The 26809-nt window shown below is 36.5% G+C and overlaps 2 protein-coding genes across 4 annotated transcripts in view; both read right to left on the bottom strand.

Annotated features, from left to right (window-relative positions):
- usp2a (ubiquitin specific peptidase 2a) overlaps positions 1 to 1205 on the bottom strand; it is a 42552-nt gene extending 41347 nt beyond the window's left edge. The window contains exon 1 of the mRNA XM_062419147.1: positions 1071 to 1205. The gene's annotated coding sequence lies outside the window, so the exon portion shown is untranslated. The remainder of the gene's footprint in view (positions 1 to 1070) is intronic.
- Positions 1206 to 6872: 5667 nt separating this feature from the next.
- LOC133980447 (tubulin-specific chaperone cofactor E-like protein) overlaps positions 6873 to 26809 on the bottom strand; it is a 44491-nt gene continuing 24554 nt past the window's right edge. For all 3 annotated transcript variants that reach the window (XM_062419169.1, XM_062419170.1, XM_062419171.1), the window contains exons 9-11: positions 11369 to 11485; positions 11155 to 11266; positions 6873 to 10692 (exon numbers count right to left, since the gene is read on the bottom strand). In XM_062419169.1, the coding sequence (XP_062275153.1) occupies positions 10486 to 10692; positions 11155 to 11266; positions 11369 to 11485 (436 nt within the window). In that variant the 3' untranslated portion in view covers positions 6873 to 10485. The remainder of the gene's footprint in view (positions 10693 to 11154; positions 11267 to 11368; positions 11486 to 26809) is intronic.

The raw sequence follows: 26809 nt of genomic DNA, 5'->3' as shown, positions 1-26809 counted from the left end.
GTCAAAACCCAGAATCATCTCCCTCTCTTCATGTTTTAAAGGACATCTACGTGAAGGGTGCTGTTATAAGAGTGGCATAGCTCTTTTAGTGGCAGTGAATGTGAGTGTAGCAGAGGAAAAGGTTAGCAGTAAGTTGTCAGTCTGGCAGTTAATGTAGAGTAGAGGCTGCAGTGTGTCAGTTAATAAATGCTGCAGCTTCTCAACACCAAGAAAAGACTCATCTGTTGTTTCCCCAACTGCTGGAAAACTGAAAGGGGTTAACTCTGAAGTTAGCGGCAGCAGGTTAGCCTGACCTGACTGGGCTAACTTAAGGTGGACAAGCTATTCTCATTGTGGTGACAATCTCAGCCATGGGAAGAGAGAAATGTCTGCCTGCTTAGGCCCCCCCACCCGCCTGCTTCTCGTTGTATGTGCACTGGAGGCTTCAAGTTTCCACATCACACTTACGTAAGTTAAATACTTGACAGTATTTGGCATCCAAACTAGTTGTGAGGTCACAAAATGGTGCTCATACGGACGAGTCTTAAATTAAGATTTTTGGTGAGCCCAGAGAAACTTTTCCCCTTCAGCAGATAAATATGAAAACAAACTCATCATCAGCACAGACGTCATCCTGCACAGTACAAGCCAAATATTTAAATGAAGGCACAAAGCAAAACTCATTTTTGAAATATGGGGGGCTTTTAAAAAAAAGTTTTTGTCTCCAATGTAAGTCAAGTTACCACCATTATATTTAATAGCAGATGCACTGTGCAGTTTCAGTGTCTAATGCAAGAGACATGTCCTCCACCTGTTTGTTTTTTCTATCATTTCTGCTTCATGAAAACCTTTTAGCACCACTATTAAAATGCCCAAAAGAGTCTAAATCTCTACATGGCAGTGGTGTAGTAAACTGAGACACAGCATCACTTTCACCAGCTGAGTCATTTCATTGTGTGTCACTACACTGATTAAACACAACACACAAGTTATTTTTTCCAGCTTCTTCCAGAATAACATTACAGCTGGTCAAAACACGGGCCAGATCGACTGTGGTGTAAAACATGTTGGTATGCGTATGAAGGTGTTACCTGCCGTATTTGCAGCGGTGTGTGTCAGTCCCCACAGACTGCGATGGCTCCAGGGCAGCTCATCCTACGGTCGCTACCCCACAGTGTACACACACACTCGCACACACTCGGGGGGCTCTACGACACCGATCACTCCTGAGGAAACACAAGGACACGTTACATGTTATTACTGTTCAACACACAAGAAACATGAACGTAAAAAAAAACATCTTTTATTCTCTTGATTGAGGACATTTAATAACAAACTGCTGCACTTAAATATCATTTTGACAGTGACAAAGACAGCAGAAACCAGCAGCTTCTATCTGTGTGTTGTGCTGTCCCTCAATGGCAAACTGTTTCACTTTAAGCAGGCAACCTCAGCATGGAAGTGAATGTACAGGCCACCGGTCAACGCGTTCTCCGGATTTCATGTCCGACAATTAAAGATTGATGATGCATCCTTCAGCTTGTATTATCAAATCCGGAAAAGTTGCTCTATTATAAAGCTCAGGTCAAAAGAAAGTTGATAGGTTGACTCCATCTCACGGAGCTTCTTATGCACTTGTATCAAAGCTCACATTTAGCTACTGTATACTTTCCCTGTCTGCTGCAACTGGTGATATGCCCTACCCTGGAGAGTTGTGTTTTTAGCTCTTCTTCTCATGCTAGAAAAATCCAGAACTTTCTAAAACATTATAGCGTATCCTCTATCTTCAAACAGCTGTCTGACTGACGAGCAGGTACCTAAAAGAATAGGGAAAAAAAGGGAGGAAGAGCGGCAGTTAAGTTGTTTTTTTATCAGAGGCTCACCCGTGTTGTTCTGAGCCGATAGACAGAAAGCAACGGGGTGCTACTTGGGAGGCTGTGGCCCCAGAGTGTGAGAGGATAGTATGAGCACAGCGATCCAGAATGCCACAGATCAAGTTACAGAGCCGGTAAATATAGCAGACGCCTATGACCTCCACAGGTCACTCAACACTCAGTGGCATTCCAATTTGCTCTTAAAGGACTAGCATTAAGGCCTTCTTTGCGCCGAGCTGGGTGAGCAGCAAGTCCACCGCAATGCCAAAACCCGAAGACTGGTTTAAAATGTGAAGTGAGTGCTGTGAGAGCTTCACCAGATCATGATTCATCTGCAGGTATCTCTGAGCCCCACCTGTAATAGTGTCACTGTATGCATACAGCAAATGGCATACATACAGTACAGGCTCTATAAACCTCACTTTGTCATAATGAGTAATAATAAGTTTGCTGCTCTGAAATTTCATATATACAACTGAAATCCCTCATCAATTTCAATGATCATGGTTCTTCCATTTCAGTTTTAATATCTGCTACATGTTATGTACATTTCTAAGTCTACCATGTTTCCCCCACATGTATGTCATAGGCTTGCAATAGTGGTGCATGAGAGATACACATTACCCTGTACATGACCAAATAAAATCGAGTATTTTCTAACACAGGACAACAGCTGACGTACGTGTGTAAGACAATGGAAAAAGACAGCCGTAGTGGTGTGGTGGACGGGCTCTGAGGGGTAACGTTATAGCGTTACATGACACGGAGAGAGGAGATGGGACGACACTGGCACCGCACAGGAGCCATACTCGACACTAGAGTGTGGCCGGTTCATGTTTGGTTATGCGCTGGCTCCCTTTGAGACAATAATAACTCATGTATTTCAAAAAATTCTCACTTAGTGCGATGATATTGTTATTCCACAAGTGATTAGATAACCACTCAGCTCGGTAATGGACGCGGGGCAGATTTGACAGAGTACTATCCGCGAAGGGGGCGGGGAGCAGGTTGAAACTCCCTTTAGGACTGAGAAATAAGCGAAGTACAAAGTTGATACAATGAACTAACCTACACGTCTTATTAGACGTATGTAACCTCCGTGGACGTCCTGCGTTAGTAAACTAGCTATTTGGTAAGCTAACTCGTGTAAACAGTAGGCTATACGTTATCTATCTGCAGCCGACACAGCAGCAGGGCTGTTATACAGCAGACCGTGTATGCGACTTGCGGTACTGCATATCAGCAAACCGCATACATACCACAGGCAATAACATACCTAGCACCGTTTAAATACAGTGCTCACTCTACTATTCCTCATAGCTAACCTATATCCGACAGAATAAGCCAGACTGAATTCGACAGTAGCTGAACTTTTCTGTCTTCTCCCGCTGCACATCGTCGGGTTTTGGGGTTAAAACTTTGATATTAAATTTACATTAAGAGCCATATTTTAAGCCGAATATTCTAGTGGTTCATTGGAACCTTTAAAATGTGTTGAAATGTGTTAAGTAAGGACACATTCATGTTTGCGTGCAAGACAATGCTACGTTGCCAGAGCTTGTGCTTGTGCACCTATCGAGGTAACTGCATTTACTCACCGCACAGTTGGAGATCATCCCGAGCCGAGCGGGCAGCGAAACGCCCCCTAAAAAGTAGCTTTCTGGCTGTCTTGTGCTGCTTTTTGGACCCTTACTGAAGTTGCTGTTACGAGCGGCCGCTAATATTTGGATAGAAAGCTACACCTCCATGGTGTTTCAATCAAAACTACGCTGGTATTTTGGTCATACCTTCTATCCGCTCGCTGTACTAGACTTTCTGCATCCGAGTAACGGTCTCTATCGCTTTAACTCTGACGTCAGTCCGGTAACAGAGCTCGTCTCTGATTGGCCCGTACTTCTCTGTGAGCGTCAGCAGCCAGAGAAGTGAACTGCCTCCTACACCGTCACCATGGGGATGAACGTAAACATCAGAGATTTCATTCAACATCATTCAACTGGAAGATTGATATCTCTTGAGTAAGGGAAACAATACTTTAAAAATACTTACTTTTCCTTGTTTTGTGGTTGGCTGGAAAAAAAAATGTTTTGTTCTTTTTAATACTAGGAGGCTAGTAGTGTTTTTAATACCCCCCCCCCAATCTTATTTTACATTATTATTATTTTCTTGATGTTGTGTGTTATGTTAATACTGTAGCACTTTGAGTTTCCCAATAAATGAAAAGCGCAGTACAAATTAAATGTATTATGATAATATAAACAAAGTAATAGGCTACTTATGGATTTAAATATTAATATTATTAATAATAATACTAATAATGGCAATTATTATTATTATTGTCACTATTATACCATTCAATTTAATTATATATATAAGTACCTCCAAGCACATAAATGAACATTGTGTATTTGTTGCAGACTCCTTCAATTCCTAATAAGAATATATTTCTCTGTACCGACAGATCAAGGAGCAGCAAGGAGACTATAACTTATATAGTTTCCATGATGAGGAGGAGGATCTTTTGAGTGTTCCAAGTTCCAGCACTCCAGTAGTCATTCATGCTGGAGCGTGTTAGTGTTTGCATTAAAGTGAATGAGTCATAATATCACTCTGCAGTATACCCATTTATACCATATATTTTCATATACATCCGAAGCTCTGACATGGTTGTGAATAACACAAAGTGTCACACACTGAGAAGGGAGACTGCAATTTATTACCATTCAGTGACACATCTTCCTCTACATATACAAACACAAGAAAGATGACTCATTCTGTTCCATTTAATACTTAATATAAGCTTCTACCAAAAAAAAGATTATGCTTTCAATTCCACAGGTTATGAACAGTCCCGTGTTACCTATATTGAGTGAATTGATTAGCTTAAACACTGGCGTATAAGACTGAGCATGGATGAACCCTGGCCATCCTGAACATTTAATCCCACCAAAATCTATACCACTATAATCAAAGACAAATATAGCCTTTTGAGATCCACGTGAGGTCTGGTGCACTACTTTTAGAGGCAGATGATGACTCAAGCAGTGTATTTACTGATATATCCAGAGTTATAAGTATCTATTTAGTTTCACAGGTTTCCTTTTGAACAGGATGTGCTGTAGTGAAGCTGCCAGATGTCTGGCATTATGTGTGAGTGTTCAGCTAAGCAAAGGAAATATTGAGTTTTTTAATTATAGGAATTATCTCCATTTAAACAGGAAAACCCTAATCTAACATAATAGTGTTTCAGTTTTTAAACAGTGCTGGTATCAGTTTATTACATTTGTGTCAGATTGTGGAGCAGACAGTTGCTGTATCTCAAATCTTGTACTTCTCTACTTACACTTAATATTTTGAGTGCATAAGTGCGTTCACACTGAGAAGTATGGGAAAATGCAGTGCACTGTCACTACCTGGATGGTGCACTCAAACCAGTCAAAAGGTTGAGTTTGGAACTATGGACACTCAGCGCTCTCAACGGTCACCATCTTTACCACATAGCAGAAGGAGAGGGAACACTGTTCAAACTGGACGATGTTGTAACTACAGTGAACATTGCTGCATTATACAAATGCATTATACATGTGTTTTTTTCACTAAGCACCACTATACTGTTGTCACATATAAGCAATCAGTAGGTTTATTGGGCTAATTAAGCAGTCTGTAATGATTTGGTGCCGCGAACGATAACGCAAATGTTAACGCTAGCTTACTAACACTAGCTTATAGCGTACTACCGCTAACTTGCTAACTAGCTAATCGTCAATTCCAGTAAGTGCACGACGGCTGTTTGATTTAAGACAACACTAACCTGTTTAAATTTGCACACTACATAAGAAAGTATATAGTGTACTACACAGAAGTGCACTAACAGAAGTATGTGATTCGAGACAGAGCAATGGTCTTTGAATTTAAAGGGTTATTTTGTCTACTTAAAATAGTGACTTCATTTTTATTGAATGCCTTTTGACATCCACAGAGAACTGCCTTGAAGCGGTAGGTTGACATTTTGGGAAAAACACTTCTTTGCTTTCGATACGCTAAATACAAAGCTACCGCTAGCAGCCAATTAGCTTATCTTAGCATGAAGACTGAAAACTCAAGGAAACAGCTAGCCAGTCTCTGTCCAAATGTCACACAATTCACCTACCAACACCTCTAAAGCTGACTTATTACCGCAGGATCATTTCAGAGAGGGTAATACAGGAAGTCACTGCAACTGCCAAGAAATAGCATAGTCCGACCAACACATAATCCACTGTAAAACCACAACATGTTTTTTTGGTGTTAATTAGAGAGCTTTAGATGGGTTGGTGGGCACATTTCATAACTTTTAGACAGCCAGGCTATTTCTTCTGTTTCCTGTCTTGAAACTGAGCTAACTAGCTGCTGCTTGTAGCTTCATATTGAACAGACAGACATGAAAGTGATATCTTCTAACTCTGGCAAAAAATTAATTTACCACAATGTCTAAATATTCCTTTAAATGTCCTGTTCAGCTCTGGCTTATGTATGCAGGTGGAGATATTGATGGCGATAGTGAATCAACAATAAGCAGAGTTAGTTCTTTTTCAAAGTACAGCGTCCTGAGGTTTTGCATTTTGCTCTAACGGGGCTACAGCTGTTGGAGATACTGTGTTGGATTATAAATAATATATTATGTACATATTATATATTGGATATTAAATATGGGAGATATTGTGCCTCTATGATGCATTTCTCCCTCTTAAAATCTTTAAAAGGCGACTGTAAAAGGCAACACCCTTTGATTCTTAGACACCAAAACTTGATGTTTACTCTTGAGGGTTAAGCTGAGCTGAAAACATCTCAGACATATAAAGATGTCAGTATTGATGATGTATGGTGTTGAAAAACTAATTTGTTTGTGCTGCCAGGCTACTGCCAGTCAAATCTTATAAAGCTACCCCCACACAGTCCCAAATAAGCAGATTTTGTTGTTTCTCTTAATAAATAATAAATGAAATTGAATGGGTTTTTTTTTTCTTCCAATTTTAACACTGATTGTTACTCATTTATCATGAATTTTTAATGTTACAGACAAATACTTAACATTTGAAACCAAAATTTTAGCGGCTTTAAGGGCTGTGAAATGGCTTACCCAATATTTTCAGATTTTAGCAGGTTGGACAGCATGAACATGACAACATTTAACTATTCATTAAAATAAATAAATAAATTCAATAGATGAACAATACATTTACATCATGAATATTTTCCCTTGGGCTTCATATAAAAGTTCCATCAAGTGTATTATTCCATAAATGTAGGCAGGCATAGTGGCCACTTTCCTCTCAAACACAGAAAATAATTAAATAAAAGACATGCATATCATAAAAATCACCCACCTCGCATACGATTACACACTGCATGTTCTCACTTCAAAAATCTTACACTGATAAGCACAGACACCAGAACTCAATACTTCAGTCCAGACTTGGATGTGTTTATGCCAGCACTGCACTGCTGCATCAGTGTGTGTGCTGGTTTCTATGGCTGTGGTTCATGCTACACTAACATTTATTCAGCAACATTATTCTGTGATAGAATGGGGAAACAGGTGTCAGTATTATCTCTTTTTTTTCCTTCCATAATAACCTGCTTTATGGCGTTGTTACACTTTCATACAAACTCATTTGTGTTATTATATAACACCTTCTAATATTCAAGTATAGCAGTAGTGTTATAAAATAAACAGGTTAAGTATAATAGGTACTGTGGGATACATACTTGAGATACGGATACTTTGGAGGAAAAAACACTGTTAAAAAGAAGCCAAAGCATGCTGAGCTGGGTTTGTCATCATCAGTGGAGGAATTTATCTTTATATCTATACATCTATTTCCAAAAAAGCCAATTAATGTGAATATTTCATTTTGTGTCTTGACGTATCGGTTGTTCCCATGGCCATAACACTATGCGTTGTCAGGAATCCCCTACTCTGCTAAGTTGCTTGCCATAGGAAAAATCGATGGCACCAAGCATCAAATGTCAACGCTCCTCTTATATAAGGTGGATGCTGTATAGTTAAATCAATACATACAGAATATATTCCGCATTAATTAGAATATTGTAATGAGCTATCTTTGGTGAAAGTATCTCTGCCCAGGATGGTCTGAAATGAAGAATACGCTAACTTGGTGGATGAAACACTGATATAGAGGCGTGAAAGAATATTTCAGTTTAAATGGGCTCTCCAGTGTTTTAGCATTGCACTTCCTGAAAGTTGGGGCACTCGACAAAGACAGATTTGAAAAAGGAACAGTCAAAATCGAAGCAGCAGAGGTCGAGCTATCCTGATTTTTAGTCCCTATAACACTGGAGCCTACATTTCCCATATTGCATCTGGATAGTCTTTCATAAGACCTTGTAGCCTCTGAAATGCTGGTCTTTTTCAATCCCAACAACATTTCATAAAACAGACTTTCTGTTAAAAAGTGTCAAGCCTAATCCCAGATTATGTCTTTGAGTTTCTTTGGGGTTTTTTCCACAAACTTTAAAGTTTTTCAAGATTGAGATGATTCAAGATTAGTAAACTACATTTAATGTGTAAAATTAGTGGAGCGCCCCTTTACACTAAGCCAAAAATCAGCATCTGTTCAAAGATAATTACTGATTAGTTACTTTGACAATTATAAATAAACTATGTATATTGATTAGACATTTAAAAAAATCAATAAAACATGATCATAAGCAAGTAAATAAATAAATAATCCAATTATTTAAATCACGTAAGACAAAAATAGAGCATTGAATAAAACCGTATTCTTATTAAAAGCATATTAATTATCTAACACTTTACTAAACCTCTGAACCTCATCTTTCTACCCTAGGTTGTGCTGAACTAAAAATCACATGATCTGGATATAATTAAACCTGCACTTATGTGATATTTAAAATGTAGATTCCCTCATACTTCTCCTGTACAGAATGTGCAATGACAGATTATCTTTTGGTACCCTGGTGTGTGTGTGTGTGTGTGTGTGTGTGTGTGTGTGTGTGTGTGTGTGTGTGTGTGTGTGTGTGTGTGTGTGTGTGTGTGTGTGTATCACTGGTTCCCTACACAAAAGACCCTAAACTTATTGTGGCAGGGATCCATTTTCAGCAGGGACACATAAAGCCCGTAGGGGGCAGCACATAACATGACAACAGCTGCTTTGTGGTAACCTGTGTGGGCATGTGTGACTGTGTGCATGTGTGCTCTGATTTGAGACACAGTGCTAAAGGAAAAATCAACCCTCACATGGTCTTCACGCTGTTAGCATCAATTTGTGACCATTACACTCCCCGACCCATTTTGTCATAAAGTGGTGTCATTTTCCTTCTCGTATGACCAATTTCCTCACTCTCTGCCTCATCTACTCCCACTTAAAAATCCCCCTCCACTCAAAATGTGTTTTCCTTTCTCCTTCAGTTTTCTGCCTGAGCTTCACTGTGCAGAATCTGCTGAAGGAGGAAATGTATCTTTGCTTACCTAAACCTTAATTCAAGACATGTTTGTACGAGCAGAATTTGTGACATCACAACTAGTTTGGAGCCAAAATGCAACTTACACAAGTGTGATGAGGAAATTTGAAGCCTGCAGAGCATAAACACTGAGAATGGACTTTACATTGAAGTAGGAGACATGTTGTGTCTAGTAGCTAAATTAAAATAGCATGTTCATGATTTCTGGCTTTTTTTTAGTGAGGGAAAAGAGATTTTATGAAGGTTATCAAACTATTTTGTGGAAAAACCTCATCAGATGAAAATTATAATTCAAAGCAGGGTCTTTTTTATACATATTAAAACATGTCTGGAGGGGATCTTTAAGGAGCTTATTCAAGGATACATTTCTAAATGATTCTTGAATGTTATGACAGCTCTACAAAGAAGAATTTGGAATCTGTTGGTATTTTTCACTGATTAAACTTTTTGTGTTTGGCAAGTTATCCTCAAGAATTTATGAAAAAACACCACCAAACAACAAAATGGAGCCAAAAAATTGCAAATTTCATCACCAACACCTGCATTTAATAGTGTTTAGGCAGGATTTTTCCTTTAACGACTGCTGCTCCTCCTGATTTTGTGCCTACAGTAAAAGTGCAGCTGAGAATAGCAGTCCCTCTTCACTGGGCAGCGCTGCCTCATGACTAATCAGGGTAGCTTTTGGGCAAGCCAGTGGTGTTGGATACTTGCCTTGCAGGTGCTATGGTAAATGCCGTATACTAAGATAGAGCTACAGCAAAGCTTTGCTGGTACAGCAGTGCTCTCCCTTCTGCATAAGCTGCTAGCGGACTGCGAGTTTCTCTCTTGGCCTGTTCTCCAGTGTGACAGATTTGTCCACCAACTTCAATGGATGCCCTAAAATAAAGCTGAAATAAATAAAAACATAATTCTCTCCAGACTGGCTGCATTTCCAGTCAGCGCCTCCCAGCAGCCCACTGTACGCCACTGTCCAGTCCCCATGATGGTGTTCATCATTTTCTTGTTTTGCTCCCTCTTCATTCCAACAAGTAGGCTGCTGATGCTGTTCCATGTGCAGTTTCCAATTATTTTTCAATGTCAGTTAGCCAATCAACCAATAATCAAATGAAACAATCAAGTTATCCTAATCAGCCAGTTGGAAGCCGGCTATTCACTTGATCTTGGGCACCACTAGTATCTCATCACCGTCTTGGATACTGTAGGAGTGGAGTGCCCGGGTGTTGTACTTCAATTCCTCTGGACCAAAGGCGGTGCACTTGTCAATGTAATAGATCCTCATGCTGTTGGTGGACAGCTGGACCACTGTTGTCAGCTGCTTCTTCAGCTCTGCTACTGTCTGGTCCAAACGGATGCTCAGCTGAGACAAAATCAAACAGTTTATACGTTTTAGGCATTATACTGATACTCCTTAAGTAAGTATAATGGAAAAATAAATCAAAGGTGGCGGTATGGTAAATTCACTACATACATTTGACCCTAAGCAGAATGTTTGAATCCTATGCTGTAATCAATATATGTAAAATGCAAACGTAGCTGCCAGCTTTCCATCTTTCCTATATATAAAGTCAAGCGAAACTGAATCTATATATTTATTATTGTGTTAACAAGTGTCATTGTGTCCCTTAGCAAAGTAAAAGTTTGAATTTTACAGTATGCTAAAGTATGAGTATGCTTGAGTAATCAAGGGTAGGATTGGTTATTCAGTGAATCCTAAGTATGAATAGAGGAGGTAACATGATACCATCTCGGGACCTGCCTCTCAAGTTATTGCACATTCACAAACTCTTCTGAACAATACCTGACTAACTGATGAACTGACCTGTTCCACTTTTTCCTCATAGTGAACCTCCACCTGGGCACGGCAGCGAGGCCGGAGGTCAATCTCAGCGAGGGGTTCCAGCTTTCCATATTTGGTTACAAGGCAATGGTATCTTCAAGAAAAAAGCAGAGAGTGTTGTCAGCCTTTACACTGCAAACTGACACATCACACAAACAGTCATGATATTGTGTAAGACTTCACAAAGAGAGTGCACCTGTAAGGCAGCTCCTCCTCAGGGTAATCGAAATGGTAACGGATGAAAAACCTCTCTGCGTCTTCTCTCTCGCTGTCAGTCACAACGCTGCCATTTAACAGCGATATTGAGGGAAGCCTGCGGAGAGGCACATAGATATGATGCAGCCCAGTTGCAGATATTTATGATACTATGTGAATCTGAAATGCACCAGGTCATTGGGCCAGATGCAAGAATATGTTCGTATTTTTCTTCTTAAATCTGTCGTACTTTTCTCGTGAGGTGGAATTTACGAGTGTGCCACGTCGGATACACCAAACACTTGTATCACCAGGAAACAGTCGCAAATGACCTTCGTAAACATGATGAATCCCACCTGTTCTAAATGAACGCGCGTTCCTGAGAATAGTAAATTAACATGAATGACGCCCCCAAAATACCATATAAGGTCAGACGACCGGCAGGTTGTGGAGAAGCTCCATTCATGAAAATGGCACTAAAGACTAAGAATAAGAACTTTACGAGCTCTCAGACTGAGGTCCCGCTCTCAGAAATAGATCAACAGAAACACATATTATTATTTAGTGTTAGTGGTGGAATTAAAGGTCCTGAGAAAGAAAAAGAATGAGAAAAAATGACCCGTGCTGTGAACGCTGTCTCAGCTGTTGCGCGCAGCATCACAGAAATAAAAACAAAAATGACTGAACATGATTTATGTCATCAGCCAGGGAGTTAAACTATTACTTCGATAAGCAATATTTCAATTAAATGAATTAAAGTTATTAATAAATAGTCAGTTTATATTGTGGAAAAGTAACTGTGGAAAAGTAACTGTGGACAAGTAACTGTGGACAAGTTGCTTTGTAGTTTCGGCCGCTAATATTTATATTGTAAGCTTGACTTGGGTAAAGTTAAAAAGAGATTGGCAGATTCGAACTTCAGCGATCAATAGCTCATAGACGAAACATTGTTAAAACATAAAAAATGTCTCTTTCCTATCGTAGTAAGGTAGACTATTGACTACAAACTCAATCTTCAATATCGTCAATATTATATACTGTATACTCACCAAAATCATGCTACACAACATTGGTCACCTGATAATCATACTACAACAGTCATTTCAGGAAAAAAAAGTTTTGCATATTTTTGGGGAATTTTATTTTGAAAAATCGTCAATAGCGTTAATATTAAACACTGTATATTCACCAAAATCATGCTACACAACAATTTTCACCTGATAATCATACTACAACAGTTATTTTGGGGAAATTAGTTTTGATATAATTTTGGAGATTTTTTATATTCAAAAATCTTCAATATCATCAACATTATACACTGTAGGATGACCAAAATCATGCTACACGACAAGGGTCAGCTGATAATCATACTACAACAGTTATTTCAGAAAAAAAAATATTTATGCATATTTTTTGGGAATATTATTGTGAAAAATCGTCAATAGCGTTAATATTATACAGTGTAGGATGACCAAAATCATGCTACACAACAAGGGTCACCTGATAATCGTACTACAACAGTTATTTCTGAAAAATGTGTTTTTGCATATTTTTGGGGAATTTTATTTTGAAATATCGTCAATAGCGTTAATATTATACACTGTATACTCACCAAAATCATGCTATACAACAAGGGTCACCTGATAATCATACTACAACAGTTATTTCAGGAAAAAAAAAGTTTGCATATTTTTGGGGAATTTTATTTTGAAATATCATCAATATCATCAATATTATACAGTGTAGGATGACCAAAATCATGCTACACGACAAGGGTCACCTGATAATCATACTACAACAGTTATTTCAGAAAAAAAAATCTTTTTGCATATTTTTTGGGAATATTATTGTGAAAAATCGTCAATAGCGTTAATATTATACAGTGTAGGATGACCAAAATCATGCTACACAACAAGGGTCACCTGATAATCGTACTACAACAGTTATTTCTGAAAAATGTTTTTTGCATATTTTTGGGGAATTTTATTTTGAAATATCATCAATAGCGTTAATATTATACACTGTATACTCACCAAAATCATGCTACATTTGCACAACTGAAACATCTGTACATAGTTTTTCATTATTTGATAGATGATGGCAATCTAACCATTTATTAAGCTTTTCAAAGGACTCTGACTCAGCTGTGAGCTCCTTTTACAGTATTGACAGTATTGTCTGAAACAATAAACTTAAATATTTGCAACATGGGCATTGGTGTTCTTCTTAGGTCTACTATATTTTCTTATTGGTGGATAACATTTGACTTTGAATATAAAAAAATAGCTTGAGGAAAAATGCCCCAGAGATGAGGCTCGTCTCCAGCAGCACTTAGAGTACCTAGGCCTGCACCTCAACAGGAAGAAGAGCAGGCTCCAGCCCTCACAGTCCACGGACTTCCTAGGCATGTGTTTGGATGCCAGGGCAGGGACTCTTTACTTGACTCCTGTGAGACAGGCCGCCCTCAGGGCTTGCTTGTCCCAGTTCCGGCTTGGGGCCAGGGTGACCTGGAGGCTATGTCTCCGCCTCTTGGAGTTAATGGCAGCCACAGTGCATGTCATACCCCTGGCTCTTCTGAACATGCGCCCAGTGCAGCGCTGCCTCCTAGGCCTTGGATTTTGCCCACAGAGGAATCTGCAGGCCAGCGTATTGGTGATGCGCAGACTGTGTGTGGCTCTCCGTTGGAGGCGGCGGCCGACCAACTTGGCACGTGGGACGGTACTGGGGCTTGTGTTGCGTCGCCAGGTGGTGTCATCAGATGCATCCCTGGTAGGATGGGGGGCTGTCCACGAAGGCAAGGGCATCAGCGGCCTTTGGTACGGACCCTGGTCACAGCACATAAATGTTTTGGGGCTGCAGGCTATCCATCTGGCTCTTCTGCAGTTCCTGCCAGAGCTACAGGACCTTCATGTGCTGGTGAGAACAGACAGTACAGTAGCGGCGGCATATATCAACAGGCAAGGGGGCCTAGGTTCCCCTCGCCTGTGCAGATTGGCTCGGGCAATATGGGAGTGGGCTCATCCCCAGTTCAAGTCCCTGAGGGCCACATACGTGCCGGGTCGGGAGAACCTTGCTGTAGATCGGCTCTCCAGGGGGGGACCCCTCCCCGGAGAGTGGCAGCTGCATCCAGAGGTTGTGAGCGTAATATGGGATCGCTACGGCAAAGCCGTGGCAGATCTTTTTGCATCCAGGGAGAACACTCATTGTCCCCTCTTTTTCTCCATGGGGAGGGACAATCCACCCTTAGGGACGGATTTGATGGCACATCAGTGGCCACTGGGCCTCCTGTATGCCTTGCCTCCCTTCCTCCTCCTGCACCAACTCCTACAGAGATTCCAGCCTAATCCTGGTGGCCCCCAATTGGCACCAGATGATTTGGTTTGCCGAGATTCCGCCCCTTCGTCAGGGACAACCGTGGGAGATACCCATTCGCCGGTACCTCCTGTCCCAGGCCAAGGGAACTCTTTTTCATCCTTTTCCCCAAGGCCTCAGGCTTTGGGCCTGGCCCCTGAGAGGGCCGAATTTTCTAGCCTTGGGATTCCCCCAGTCTGTAGTGGGTACTTTGCATGGGGCCCGGGCTCCCTCGACCAGGGTTACTTATTCCTATCGTTGGGGGGTGTTTCAATCATGGTGTGCCTCACGACACGTGGATCCCCTCTCCTGTATGGCCCCTGGTATCCTTCAGTTCCTTCAGGAGCTGTTAGAGGCAGGCAAGTGTCCCTCGACGTTGAAGGGGACGGTGGCAGCCATAAAGGCAGACCATGTTGGGCCTCGTAAACTGGTACAGGGTTGTTGTGACCTTATTGCTCAGTTCTTTAGGGGGGCTTGTAGGGTTGCTCCCTCTCCCAGGAGGCCGGGTGTTCCACCATGGGATTTGGAGATGGTTTTGTCAGCCTTGCGGCATGGGCCGTTCGAGCCTCTGGAAACGGTTGAGCTGAAATGGCTTTCACTCAAGACTACATTCTTGTTGGCAATTGTGTCGACAAAAAGGATGGGTGAGCTACATGCCCTTTCCGTGCATGAAGAGTGCTGCCGCTTCTTGCCTGGGAATGCTGGAGTGCTGCTGCGCCCTAATCCTGCATTCCATCCTAAGGTCTGGTCTGAGTCCCACGCCAACCAAATCTCTTGAGCTGCGCCCTTTCCGCCCTCCTCAGGATGGGGTATACAGTGTATAATATTAACGCTATTGACGATTTTTCACAATAAAATTCCCCAAAAATAAACAAAGACACGTTTTTCTGAAATGACTGTTGTAGTATGATTATCAGGTGACCCTTGTTGTGTATCATGATTTTGGTCATCCTACACTGTATAATATTATCGCTATTGACGATTTTTCACAATAAAATTCCACAAAAATAAACAAAGACACATTTTGCTGAAATGACTGTTGTAGTATGATGACCAGGTGACCCTTGTTGTGTAGAATGATTTCGGTGAGAATACAGTGTATAATATCAACGCTATTGACGATTTTTCACAATAAAATTCCCCAAAAATATGCAAAAAGATTTTTTTTCTGAAATGACTGTTGTAGTATGATTATGAGGTGACCCTTGTTGTGTAGCATGATTTTGGTCATCCTACACTGTATAATATTAACGCTATTGACGATTTTTCACAATAAGATTCCCCAAAAATAAACAAAGACACGTTTTTCTGAAATGACTGTTGTAGTATGATTATCAGGTGACCCTTGTTGTATAGCATGATTTTGGTCATCCTATACTGTATAATATTAACGCTAATGAAAATATTTCAATATAAAATTCCCCAAAAATATGCAAACTGTTTTTTTTTCATGAAATCACTGTTGTAGTATGATTACCAAGTGACCCTTTTTGTGTAGCATGATTTTGGTGAGAATACAGTGTATAATATCAACGCTATTGACCATTTTTCACATTAAAATTCCCCAAAAATAAACAAAAACACGTTTTTCTGAAATGACTGTTGTAGTATGATTATCAGGTGACCATTGTTATGTATCATGATTTTGGTCATCTTACACTGTATAATATTAACGCTATTGACGATTTTTCATGATAAAATTCCCCAAAAATGAACAAAAACACGTTTTTCTGAAATGATTGTTGTAGTATGATTATCAGGTGACCCTTGTTGTGTATCATGATTTTGGTCATCCTTCACTGTATAATATTAACGCTATTGACAATTTTTCACAATAAAATTCCCCAAAAATAAACAAAAACACGTTTTTTTAAAATGACTGTTGTAGTATGATTATCAGGTGACCCTTGTTGTGTAGCATGATTTTGGTGAGAATACAGTGTATAATATCAACGCTATTGACGATTTTTCACAATAAAATTCCCCAAAAATAAACAAAAACAAGTTTTTCTAAAATGACTGTTGTAGTATGATTATCAGGTGACCCTTGTTGTGTATCATGATTTTGGTCATCCTACACCGTATAATATTAACGATATTGACGATTTTTCAATATAAAATTCCCCAAAAATATGCAAACTTTTTATTCCCCAAAAATCACTGTTGTAGTAGGATAATCAGGTGACCATTGTTGTGTAGCATGATTTTGGTGAGTATACAGTGTATAATATCAACGCTATTGACGATTTTTCACAATAAAATTCCCCAAAAATAAACAAAGACACTTTTTTCTGAAATGACTGTTGTAGTATGATTATCAGGTGACCCTTGTTGTGTATCATGATTTTGGTCATCCTACACTGTATAATATTAACGCTATTGACGATTTTTCAAAATAAAATTCCCCAAAAATAAACAAAAACACGTTTTTAAAAAAATGACAGTTGTAGTATTATTATCAGGTGACCCTTGTTGTGTATAATTATTTTGGTCATCCTACACTGTATAATATTAACGCTATTGACGATTTTTTACAATAAAATTCCCCAAAAATAAACAAAAACAAGTTTTTCTAAAATGACTGTTGTAGTATGATTATCAGGTGACCCTTGTTGTGTATCATGATTTTGGTCATCCTACACTGTATAATATTAACGCTATTGATGATTTTTCACAATAAAATTCCCCAAAAATAAACAAAAACACATTTTTCTGAAATAACTGTTGTAGTATGATTACCAGGTGACCATTGTTGTGTAGCATGATTTTGGTGAGTATACAGTGTATAATATCAACGCTATTGACGATTTTTCACAATAAAATTCCCCAAAAATAAACAAAGACACTTTTTTCTGAAATGACTGTTGTAGTATGATTATCAGGTGACCCTTGTTGTGTATCATGATTTTGGTCATCCTACACTGTATAATATTAACGCTATTGACAATTTTTCACAATAAAATTCCCCAAACATAAACAAAAACACGTTTTTCTAAAATGACTGTTGTAGTAGGATAATCAGGTGACCATTGTTGTGTAGCATGATTTTGGTGAGTATACAGTGTATAATATTAACGCTATTGACGATTTTTCACAATAAAATTCCCCAAAAATAAACAAAGACACTTTTTTCTGAAATGACTGTTGTAGTATGATTATGAGGTGACCCTTGTTGTGTAGCATGATTTTGGTCATCCTACACTGTATAATATTAACGCTATTGACGATTTTTCACAATAAGATTCCCCAAAAATAAACAAAGACACGTTTTTCTGAAATGACTGTTGTAGTATGATTATCAGGTGACCCTTGTTGTATAGCATGATTTTGGTCATCCTATACTGTATAATATTAACGCTAATGAAAATATTTCAATATAAAATTCCCCAAAAATATGCAAACTGTTTTTTTTTCATGAAATCACTGTTGTAGTATGATTACCAAGTGACCCTTTTTGTGTAGCATGATTTTGGTGAGAATACAGTGTATAATATCAACGCTATTGACCATTTTTCACATTAAAATTCCTCAAAAATAAACAAAAACACGTTTTTCTGAAATGACTGTTGTAGTATGATTATCAGGTGACCATTGTTATGTATCATGATTTTGGTCATCTTACACTGTATAATATTAACGCTATTGACGATTTTTCATGATAAAATTCCCCAAAAATGAACAAAAACACGTTTTTCTGAAATGATTGTTGTAGTATGATTATCAGGTGACCCTTGTTGTGTATCATGATTTTGGTCATCCTTCACTGTATAATATTAACGCTATTGACAATTTTTCACAATAAAATTCCCCAAAAATAAACAAAAACACGTTTTTTTAAAATGAGTGTTGTAGTATGATTATCAGGTGACCCTTGTTGTGTAGCATGATTTTGGTGAGAATACAGTGTATAATATCAACGCTATTGACGATTTTTCACAATAAAATTCCCCAAAAATAAACAAAAACAAGTTTTTCTAAAATGACTGTTGTAGTATGATTATCAGGTGACCCTTGTTGTGTATCATGATTTTGGTCATCCTACACCGTATAATATTAACGATATTGACGATTTTTCAATATAAAATTCCCCAAAAATATGCAAACTTTTTATTCCCCAAAAATCACTGTTGTAGTAGGATAATCAGGTGACCATTGTTGTGTAGCATGATTTTGGTGAGTATACAGTGTATAATATCAACGCTATTGACGATTTTTCACAATAAAATTCCCCAAAAATAAACAAAGACACTTTTTTCTGAAATGACTGTTGTAGTATGATTATCAGGTGACCCTTGTTGTGTATCATGATTTTGGTCATCCTACACTGTATAATATTAACGCTATTGACGATTTTTCACAATAAAATTCCCCAAAAATAAACAAAAACACGTTTTTTAAAAAATGACAGTTGTAGTATTATTATCAGGTGACCCTTGTTGTGTATAATTATTTTGGTCATCCTACACTGTATAATATTAACGCTATTGACGATTTTTTACAATAAAATTCCCCAAAAATAAACAAAAACAAGTTTTTCTAAAATGACTGTTGTAGTATGATTATCAGGTGACCCTTGTTGTGTATCATGATTTTGGTCATCCTACACTGTATAATATTAACGCTATTGACGATTTTTCACAATAAAATTCCCCAAAAATAAACAAAAACACATTTTTCTGAAATAACTGTTGTAGTATGATTACCAGGTGACCATTGTTGTGTAGCATGATTTTGGTGAGTATACAGTGTATAATATCAACGCTATTGACGATTTTTCACAATAAAATTCCCCAAAAATAAACAAAGACACTTTTTTCTGAAATGACTGTTGTAGTATGATTATCAGGTGACCCTTGTTGTGTATCATGATTTTGGTCATCCTACACTGTATAATATTAACGCTATTGACGATTTTTCACAATAAAATTCCCCAAACATAAACAAAAACACGTTTTTCTAAAATGACTGTTGTAGTAGGATAATCAGGTGACCATTGTTGTGTAGCATGATTTTGGTGAGTATACAGTGTATAATATTAACGCTATTGACGATTTTTCACAATAAAATTCCCCAAAAATAAACAAAGACACTTTTTTCTGAAATGACTGTTGTAGTATGATTATCAGGTGACCCTTGTTGTGTATCATGATTTTGGTCATCCTACACTGTATAATATTAACGCTATTGACGATTTTTCACAATAAAATTCCCCAAAAAAAAAAAAAAACACGTTTTTCTGAAATGACTGTTGTAGTATGATTATCAGGTGACCCTTGTTGTGTAGCATGATTTTGGTGAGTATACAGTGTATAATATCAACGCTATTGACGATTTTTCACAATAAAATTCCCCAAAAATATGCAAAAAGATTTTTTTTCTGAAATGACTGTTGTAGTATGATTATCAGGTGACCCTTGTTGTGTAGCATGATTTTGGTCATCCTACACTGTATAATATTAACGCTATTGATGGTTTTTCACAATAAAATTCCCCAAAAATAAACAAAAACACGTTTTTCTGAAATGACTGTTGTAGTATGATGACCAGGTGACCCTTGTTGTGTAGAATGATTTCGGTGAGAATACAGTGTATACTATCAACGCTATTGACGATTTTTCACAATAAAATTCCCCAAAAATATGCAAAAAGATTTTTTTTCTGAAATGACTGTTGTAGTATGATTATGAGGTGACCCTTGTTGTGTAGCATGATTTTGGTCATCCTACACTGTATAATATTAACGCTATTGACGATTTTTCACAATAAGATTCCCCAAAAATAAACAAAGACACGTTTTTCTGAAATGACTGTTGTAGTATGATTATCAGGTGACCCTTGTTGTATAGCATGATTTTGGTCATCCTATACTGTATAATATTAACGCTAATGAAAATATTTCAATATAAAATTCCCCAAAAATATGCAAACTGTTTTTTTTTCATGAAATCACTGTTGTAGTATGATTACCAAGTGACCCTTTTTGTGTAGCATGATTTTGGTGAGAATACAGTGTATAATATCAACGCTATTGACCATTTTTCACATTAAAATTCCCCAAAAATAAACAAAAACACTTTTTTCTGAAATGACTGTTGTAGTATGATTATCAGGTGACCATTGTTATGTATCATGATTTTGGTCATCTTACACTGTATAATATTAACGCTATTGACGATTTTTCATGATAAAATTCCCCAAAAATGAACAAAAACACGTTTTTCTGAAATGATTGTTGTAGTATGATTATCAGGTGACCCTTGTTGTGTATCATGATTTTGGTCATCCTACACTGTATAATATTAACGCTATTGACGATTTTTCACAATAAAATTCCCCAAAAATAAACAAAAACACGTTTTTTTAAAATGACTGTTGTAGTATGATTATCAGGTGACCCTTGTTGTGTAGCATGATTTTGGTGAGAATACAGTGTATAATATCAACGCTATTGACGATTTTTCACAATAAAATTCCCCAAAAATAAACAAAAACAAGTTTTTCTAAAATGACTGTTGTAGTATGATTATCAGGTGACCCTTGTTGTGTATCATGATTTTGGTCATCCTACACCGTATAATATTAACGATATTGACGATTTTTCAATATAAAATTCCCCAAAAATATGCAAACTTTTTATTCCCCAAAAATCACTGTTGTAGTAGGATAATCAGGTGACCATTGTTGTGTAGCATGATTTTGGTGAGTATACAGTGTATAATATCAACGCTATTGACGATTTTTCACAATAAAATTCCCCAAAAATAAACAAAGACACTTTTTTCTGAAATGACTGTTGTAGTATGATTATCAGGTGACCCTTGTTGTGTATCATGATTTTGGTCATCCTACACTGTATAATATTAACGCTATTGACGATTTTTCACAATAAAATTCCCCAAAAATAAACAAAAACACGTTTTTTAAAAAATGACAGTTGTAGTATTATTATCAGGTGACCCTTGTTGTGTATAATTATTTTGGTCATCCTACACTGTATAATATTAACGCTATTGACGATTTTTTACAATAAAATTCCCCAAAAATAAACAAAAACAAGTTTTTCTAAAATGACTGTTGTAGTATGATTATCAGGTGACCCTTGTTGTGTATCATGATTTTGGTCATCCTACACTGTATAATATTAACGCTATTGACGATTTTTCACAATAAAATTCCCCAAAAATAAACAAAAACACATTTTTCTGAAATAACTGTTGTAGTATGATTACCAGGTGACCATTGTTGTGTAGCATGATTTTGGTGAGTATACAGTGTATAATATCAACGCTATTGACGATTTTTCACAATAAAATTCCCCAAAAATAAACAAAGACACTTTTTTCTGAAATGACTGTTGTAGTATGATTATCAGGTGACCCTTGTTGTGTATCATGATTTTGGTCATCCTACACTGTATAATATTAACGCTATTGAAAATATTTCAATATAAAATTCCGCAAAAATATGCAAACTTTTTTTTTTCCTGAAATCACTGTTGTAGTATGATTATCAGGTGACCATTGTTGTGTAGCATGATTTTGGTGAGTATACAGTGTATAATATTAACGCTATTGACGATCTTTCACAATAAAATTCCCCAAAAATAAAAAAAAAACATGTTTTTCTAAAATGGCTGTTGTAGTATGATTATCAGGTGACCCTTGTTGTGTATCATGATTTTGGTCATCCTACACTGTATAATATTAACGCTATTGACGATTTTTCACAATAAAATTCCCCAAAAATAAACAAAAACACGTTTTTCTAAAATGACTGTTGTAGTATGATTATGAGGTGACCCTTGTTGTGTATCATGATTTTGGTAATCCTACACTGTATAATATTAACGCTATTGATGATTTTTCACAATAAAATTCCCCAAAAATAAACAAAAACACATTTTTCTAAAATGACTGTTGTAGTATGATTATCAGGTGACCTTTGTTGTGTATCATGATTTTGGTCATCCTACACTGTATAATATTAACGCTATTGACGATTTTTCACAATAAAATTCCCCAAACATAAACAAAAACAAGTTTTTCTGAAATGACTGTTGTAGTATGATTATCAGGTGACCCTTGTTGTGTAGCATGATTTTGGTGAGTATACACTGTATAATATTAACGCTATTGACGATTTTTCACAATAAAATTCCACAAAAATAAACAAAAACACGTTTTTTAAAAATGACTGTTGTAGTATTATTATCAGGTGACCCTTGTTGTGTATAATTATTTTGGTCATCCTACACTGTATAATATTAACGCTATTGACGATTTTTCACAATAAAATTCCCCAAAAATAAACAAAAACACGTTTTTCTAAAATGACTGTTGTAGTAGGATAATCAGGTGACCATTGTTGTGTAGCATGATTTTGGTGAGTATACAGTGTATAATATTAACGCTATTGACGATTTTTCACAATGAAATTCCCCAAAAATAAACAAAGACACTTTTTTCTGAAATGACTGTTGTAGTATGATTATCAGGTGACCCTTGTTGTGTATCATGATTTTGGTCATCCTACACTGTATAATATTAACGCTATTGACGATTTTTCACAATAAAATTCCCCAAAAATAAAAAAAAACACGTTTTTCTGAAATGACTGTTGTAGTATGATTATCAGGTGACCCTTGTTGTGTAGCATGATTTTGGTGAGTATACAGTGTATAATATCAACGCTATTGACGATTTTTCACAATAAAATTCCCCAAAAATATGCAAAAAGATTTTTTTTCTGAAATGACTGTTGTAGTATGATTATCAGGTGACCCTTGTTGTGTATCATGATTTTGGTCATCCTACACTGTATAATATTAACGCTATTGATGGTTTTTCACAATAAAATTCCCCAAAAATAAACAAAAACACGTTTTTCTGAAATGACTGTTGTAGTATGATGACCAGGTGACCCTTGTTGTGAAGAATGATTTCGGTGAGAATACAGTGTATAATATCAACGCTATTGACGATTTTTCACAATAAAATTCCCCAAAAATATGCAAAAAGATTTTTTTTCTGAAATGACTGTTGTAGTATGATTATGAGGTGACCCTTGTTGTGTAGCATGATTTTGGTCATCCTACACTGTATAATATTAACGCTATTGACGATTTTTCACAATAAGATTCCCCAAAAATAAACAAAGACACGTTTTTCTAAAATGACTGTTGTAGTATGATTATCAGGTGACCCTTGTTGTATAGCATGATTTTGGTCATCCTATACTGTATAATATTAACGCTAATGAAAAAATTTCAATATAAAATTCCCCAAAAATATGCAAACTGTTTTTTTTTCCTGAAATCACTGTTGTAGTATGATTACCAAGTGACCCTTTTTGTGTAGCATGATTTTGGTGAGAATACAGTGTATAATATCAACGCTATTGACGATTTTTCACATTAAAATTCCCCAAAAATAAACAAAAACACTTTTTTCTGAAATGACTGTTGTAGTATGATTATCAGGTGACCATTGTTATGTATCATGATTTTGGTCATCTTACACTGTATAATATTAACGCTATTGACGATTTTTCATGATAAAATTCCCCAAAAATGAACAAAAACACGTTTTTCTGAAATGATTGTTGTAGTATGATTATCAGGTGACCCTTGTTGTGTATCATGATTTTGGTCATCCTACACTGTATAATATTAACGCTATTGACGATTTTTCACAAAATAATTCCCCAAAAAAAAACAAAAACACGTTTTTTTAAAATGACTGTTGTAGTATGATTATCAGGTGACCCTTGTTGTGTAGCATGATTTTGGTGAGAATACAGTGTATAATATCAACGCTATTGACGATTTTTCACAATAAAATTCCCCAAAAATAAACAAAAACAAGTTTTTCTAAAATGACTGTTGTAGTATGATTATCAGGTGACCCTTGTTGTGTATCATGATTTTGGTCATCCTACACCGTATAATATTAACGATATTGACGATTTTTCAATATAAAATTCCCCAAAAATATGCAAACTTTTTATTCCCCAAAAATCACTGTTGTAGTAGGATAATCAGGTGACCATTGTTGTGTAGCATGATTTTGGTGAGTATACAGTGTATAATATCAACGCTATTGACGATTTTTCACAATAAAATTCCCCAAAAATAAACAAAGACACTTTTTTCTGAAATGACTGTTGTAGTATGATTATCAGGTGACCCTTGTTGTGTATCATGATTTTGGTCATCCTACACTGTATAATATTAACGCTATTGACGATTTTTCACAATAAAATTCCCCAAAAATAAACAAAAACACGTTTTTTAAAAATGACAGTTGTAGTATTATTATCAGGTGACCCTTGTTGTGTATAATTATTTTGGTCATCCTACACTGTATAATATTAACGCTATTGACGATTTTTTACAATAAAATTCCCCAAAAATAAACAAAAACAAGTTTTTCTAAAATGACTGTTGTAGTATGATTATCAGGTGACCCTTGTTGTGTATCATGATTTTGGTCATCCTACACTGTATAATATTAACGCTATTGACGATTTTTCACAATAAAATTCCCCAAAAATAAACAAAAACACATTTTTCTGAAATAACTGTTGTAGTATGATTACCAGGTGACCATTGTTGTGTAGCATGATTTTGGTGAGTATACAGTGTATAATATCAACGCTATTGACGATTTTTCACAATAAAATTCCCCAAAAATAAACAAAGACACTTTTTTCTGAAATGACTGTTGTAGTATGATTATCAGGTGACCCTTGTTGTGTATCATGATTTTGTTCATCCTACACTGTATAATATTAACGCTATTGAAAATATTTCAATATAAAATTCCGCAAAAATATGCAAACTTTTTTTTTTCCTGAAATCACTGTTGTAGTATGATTATCAGGTGACCATTGTTGTGTAGCATGATTTTGGTGAGTATACAGTGTATAATATTAACGCTATTGACGATCTTTCACAATAAAATTCCCCAAAACTAAAAAAAAACATGTTTTTCTAAAATGACTGTTGTAGTATGATTATCAGGTGACCCTTGTTGTGTATCATGATTTTGGTCATCCTACACTGTATAATATTAACGCTATTGACGATTTTTCACAATAAAATTCCCCAAAAATAAACAAAAACACGTTTTTCTAAAATGACTGTTGTAGTAGGATAATCAGGTGACCCTTGTTGTGTAGCATGATTTTGGTGAGTATACAGTGTATAATATCAACGCTATTGACGATTTTTCACAATAAAATTCCCCAAAAATAAACAAAGACACTTTTTTCTGAAATGACTGTTGTAGTATGATTATCAGGTGACCCTTGTTGTGTATCATGATTTTGGTCATCCTACACTGTATAATATTAACGCTATTGACGATTTTTCACAATAAAATTCCCCAAAAATAAACAAAAACACGTTTTTCTGAAATGACTGTTGTAGTATGATTATCAGGTGACCCTTGTTGTGTAGCATGATTTTGGTGAGTATACACTGTATAATATTAACGCTATTGACGATTTTTCACAATAAAATTCCACAAAAATAAACAAAAACACGTTTTTTTAAAATGACTGTTGTAGTATTATTATCAGGTGACCCTTGTTGTGTATAATTATTTTGGTCATCCTACACTGTATAATATTAACGCTATTGACGATTTTTCACAATAAAATTCCCCATAAATATGCAAAAAGATTTTTTTTCTAAAATGACTGTTGTAGTATGATTATCAGGTGACCCTTGTTGTGTATCATGATTTTGGTCATCCTACACTGTATAATATTAACGCTATTGACGATTTTTCACAATAAAATTCCCCAAAAATAAACAAAAACACGTTTTTCTAAAATGACTGTTGTAGTATGATTATCAGGTGACCCTTGTTGTGTATCATGATTTTGGTAATCCTACACTGTATAATATTAACGCTATTGATGATTTTTCACAATAAAATTCCCCAAAAATAAAAAAAACACGTTTTTTTAAAATGACTGTTGTAGTATGATTATCAGGTGACCCTTGTTGTGTATCATGATTTTGGTAATCCTACACTGTATAATATTAACGCTATTGACGATTTTTCACAATAAAATTCCCCAAAAA

The sequence above is a fragment of the Scomber scombrus genome, chromosome 5, assembly GCF_963691925.1.
Source record: "Scomber scombrus chromosome 5, fScoSco1.1, whole genome shotgun sequence".
NCBI classification, from domain to species: domain Eukaryota; kingdom Metazoa; phylum Chordata; class Actinopteri; order Scombriformes; family Scombridae; genus Scomber; species Scomber scombrus.
The sequence above is the reverse complement of the archived record's forward strand: the minus strand, read 5'-3'. Positions and strand labels throughout refer to the sequence as shown.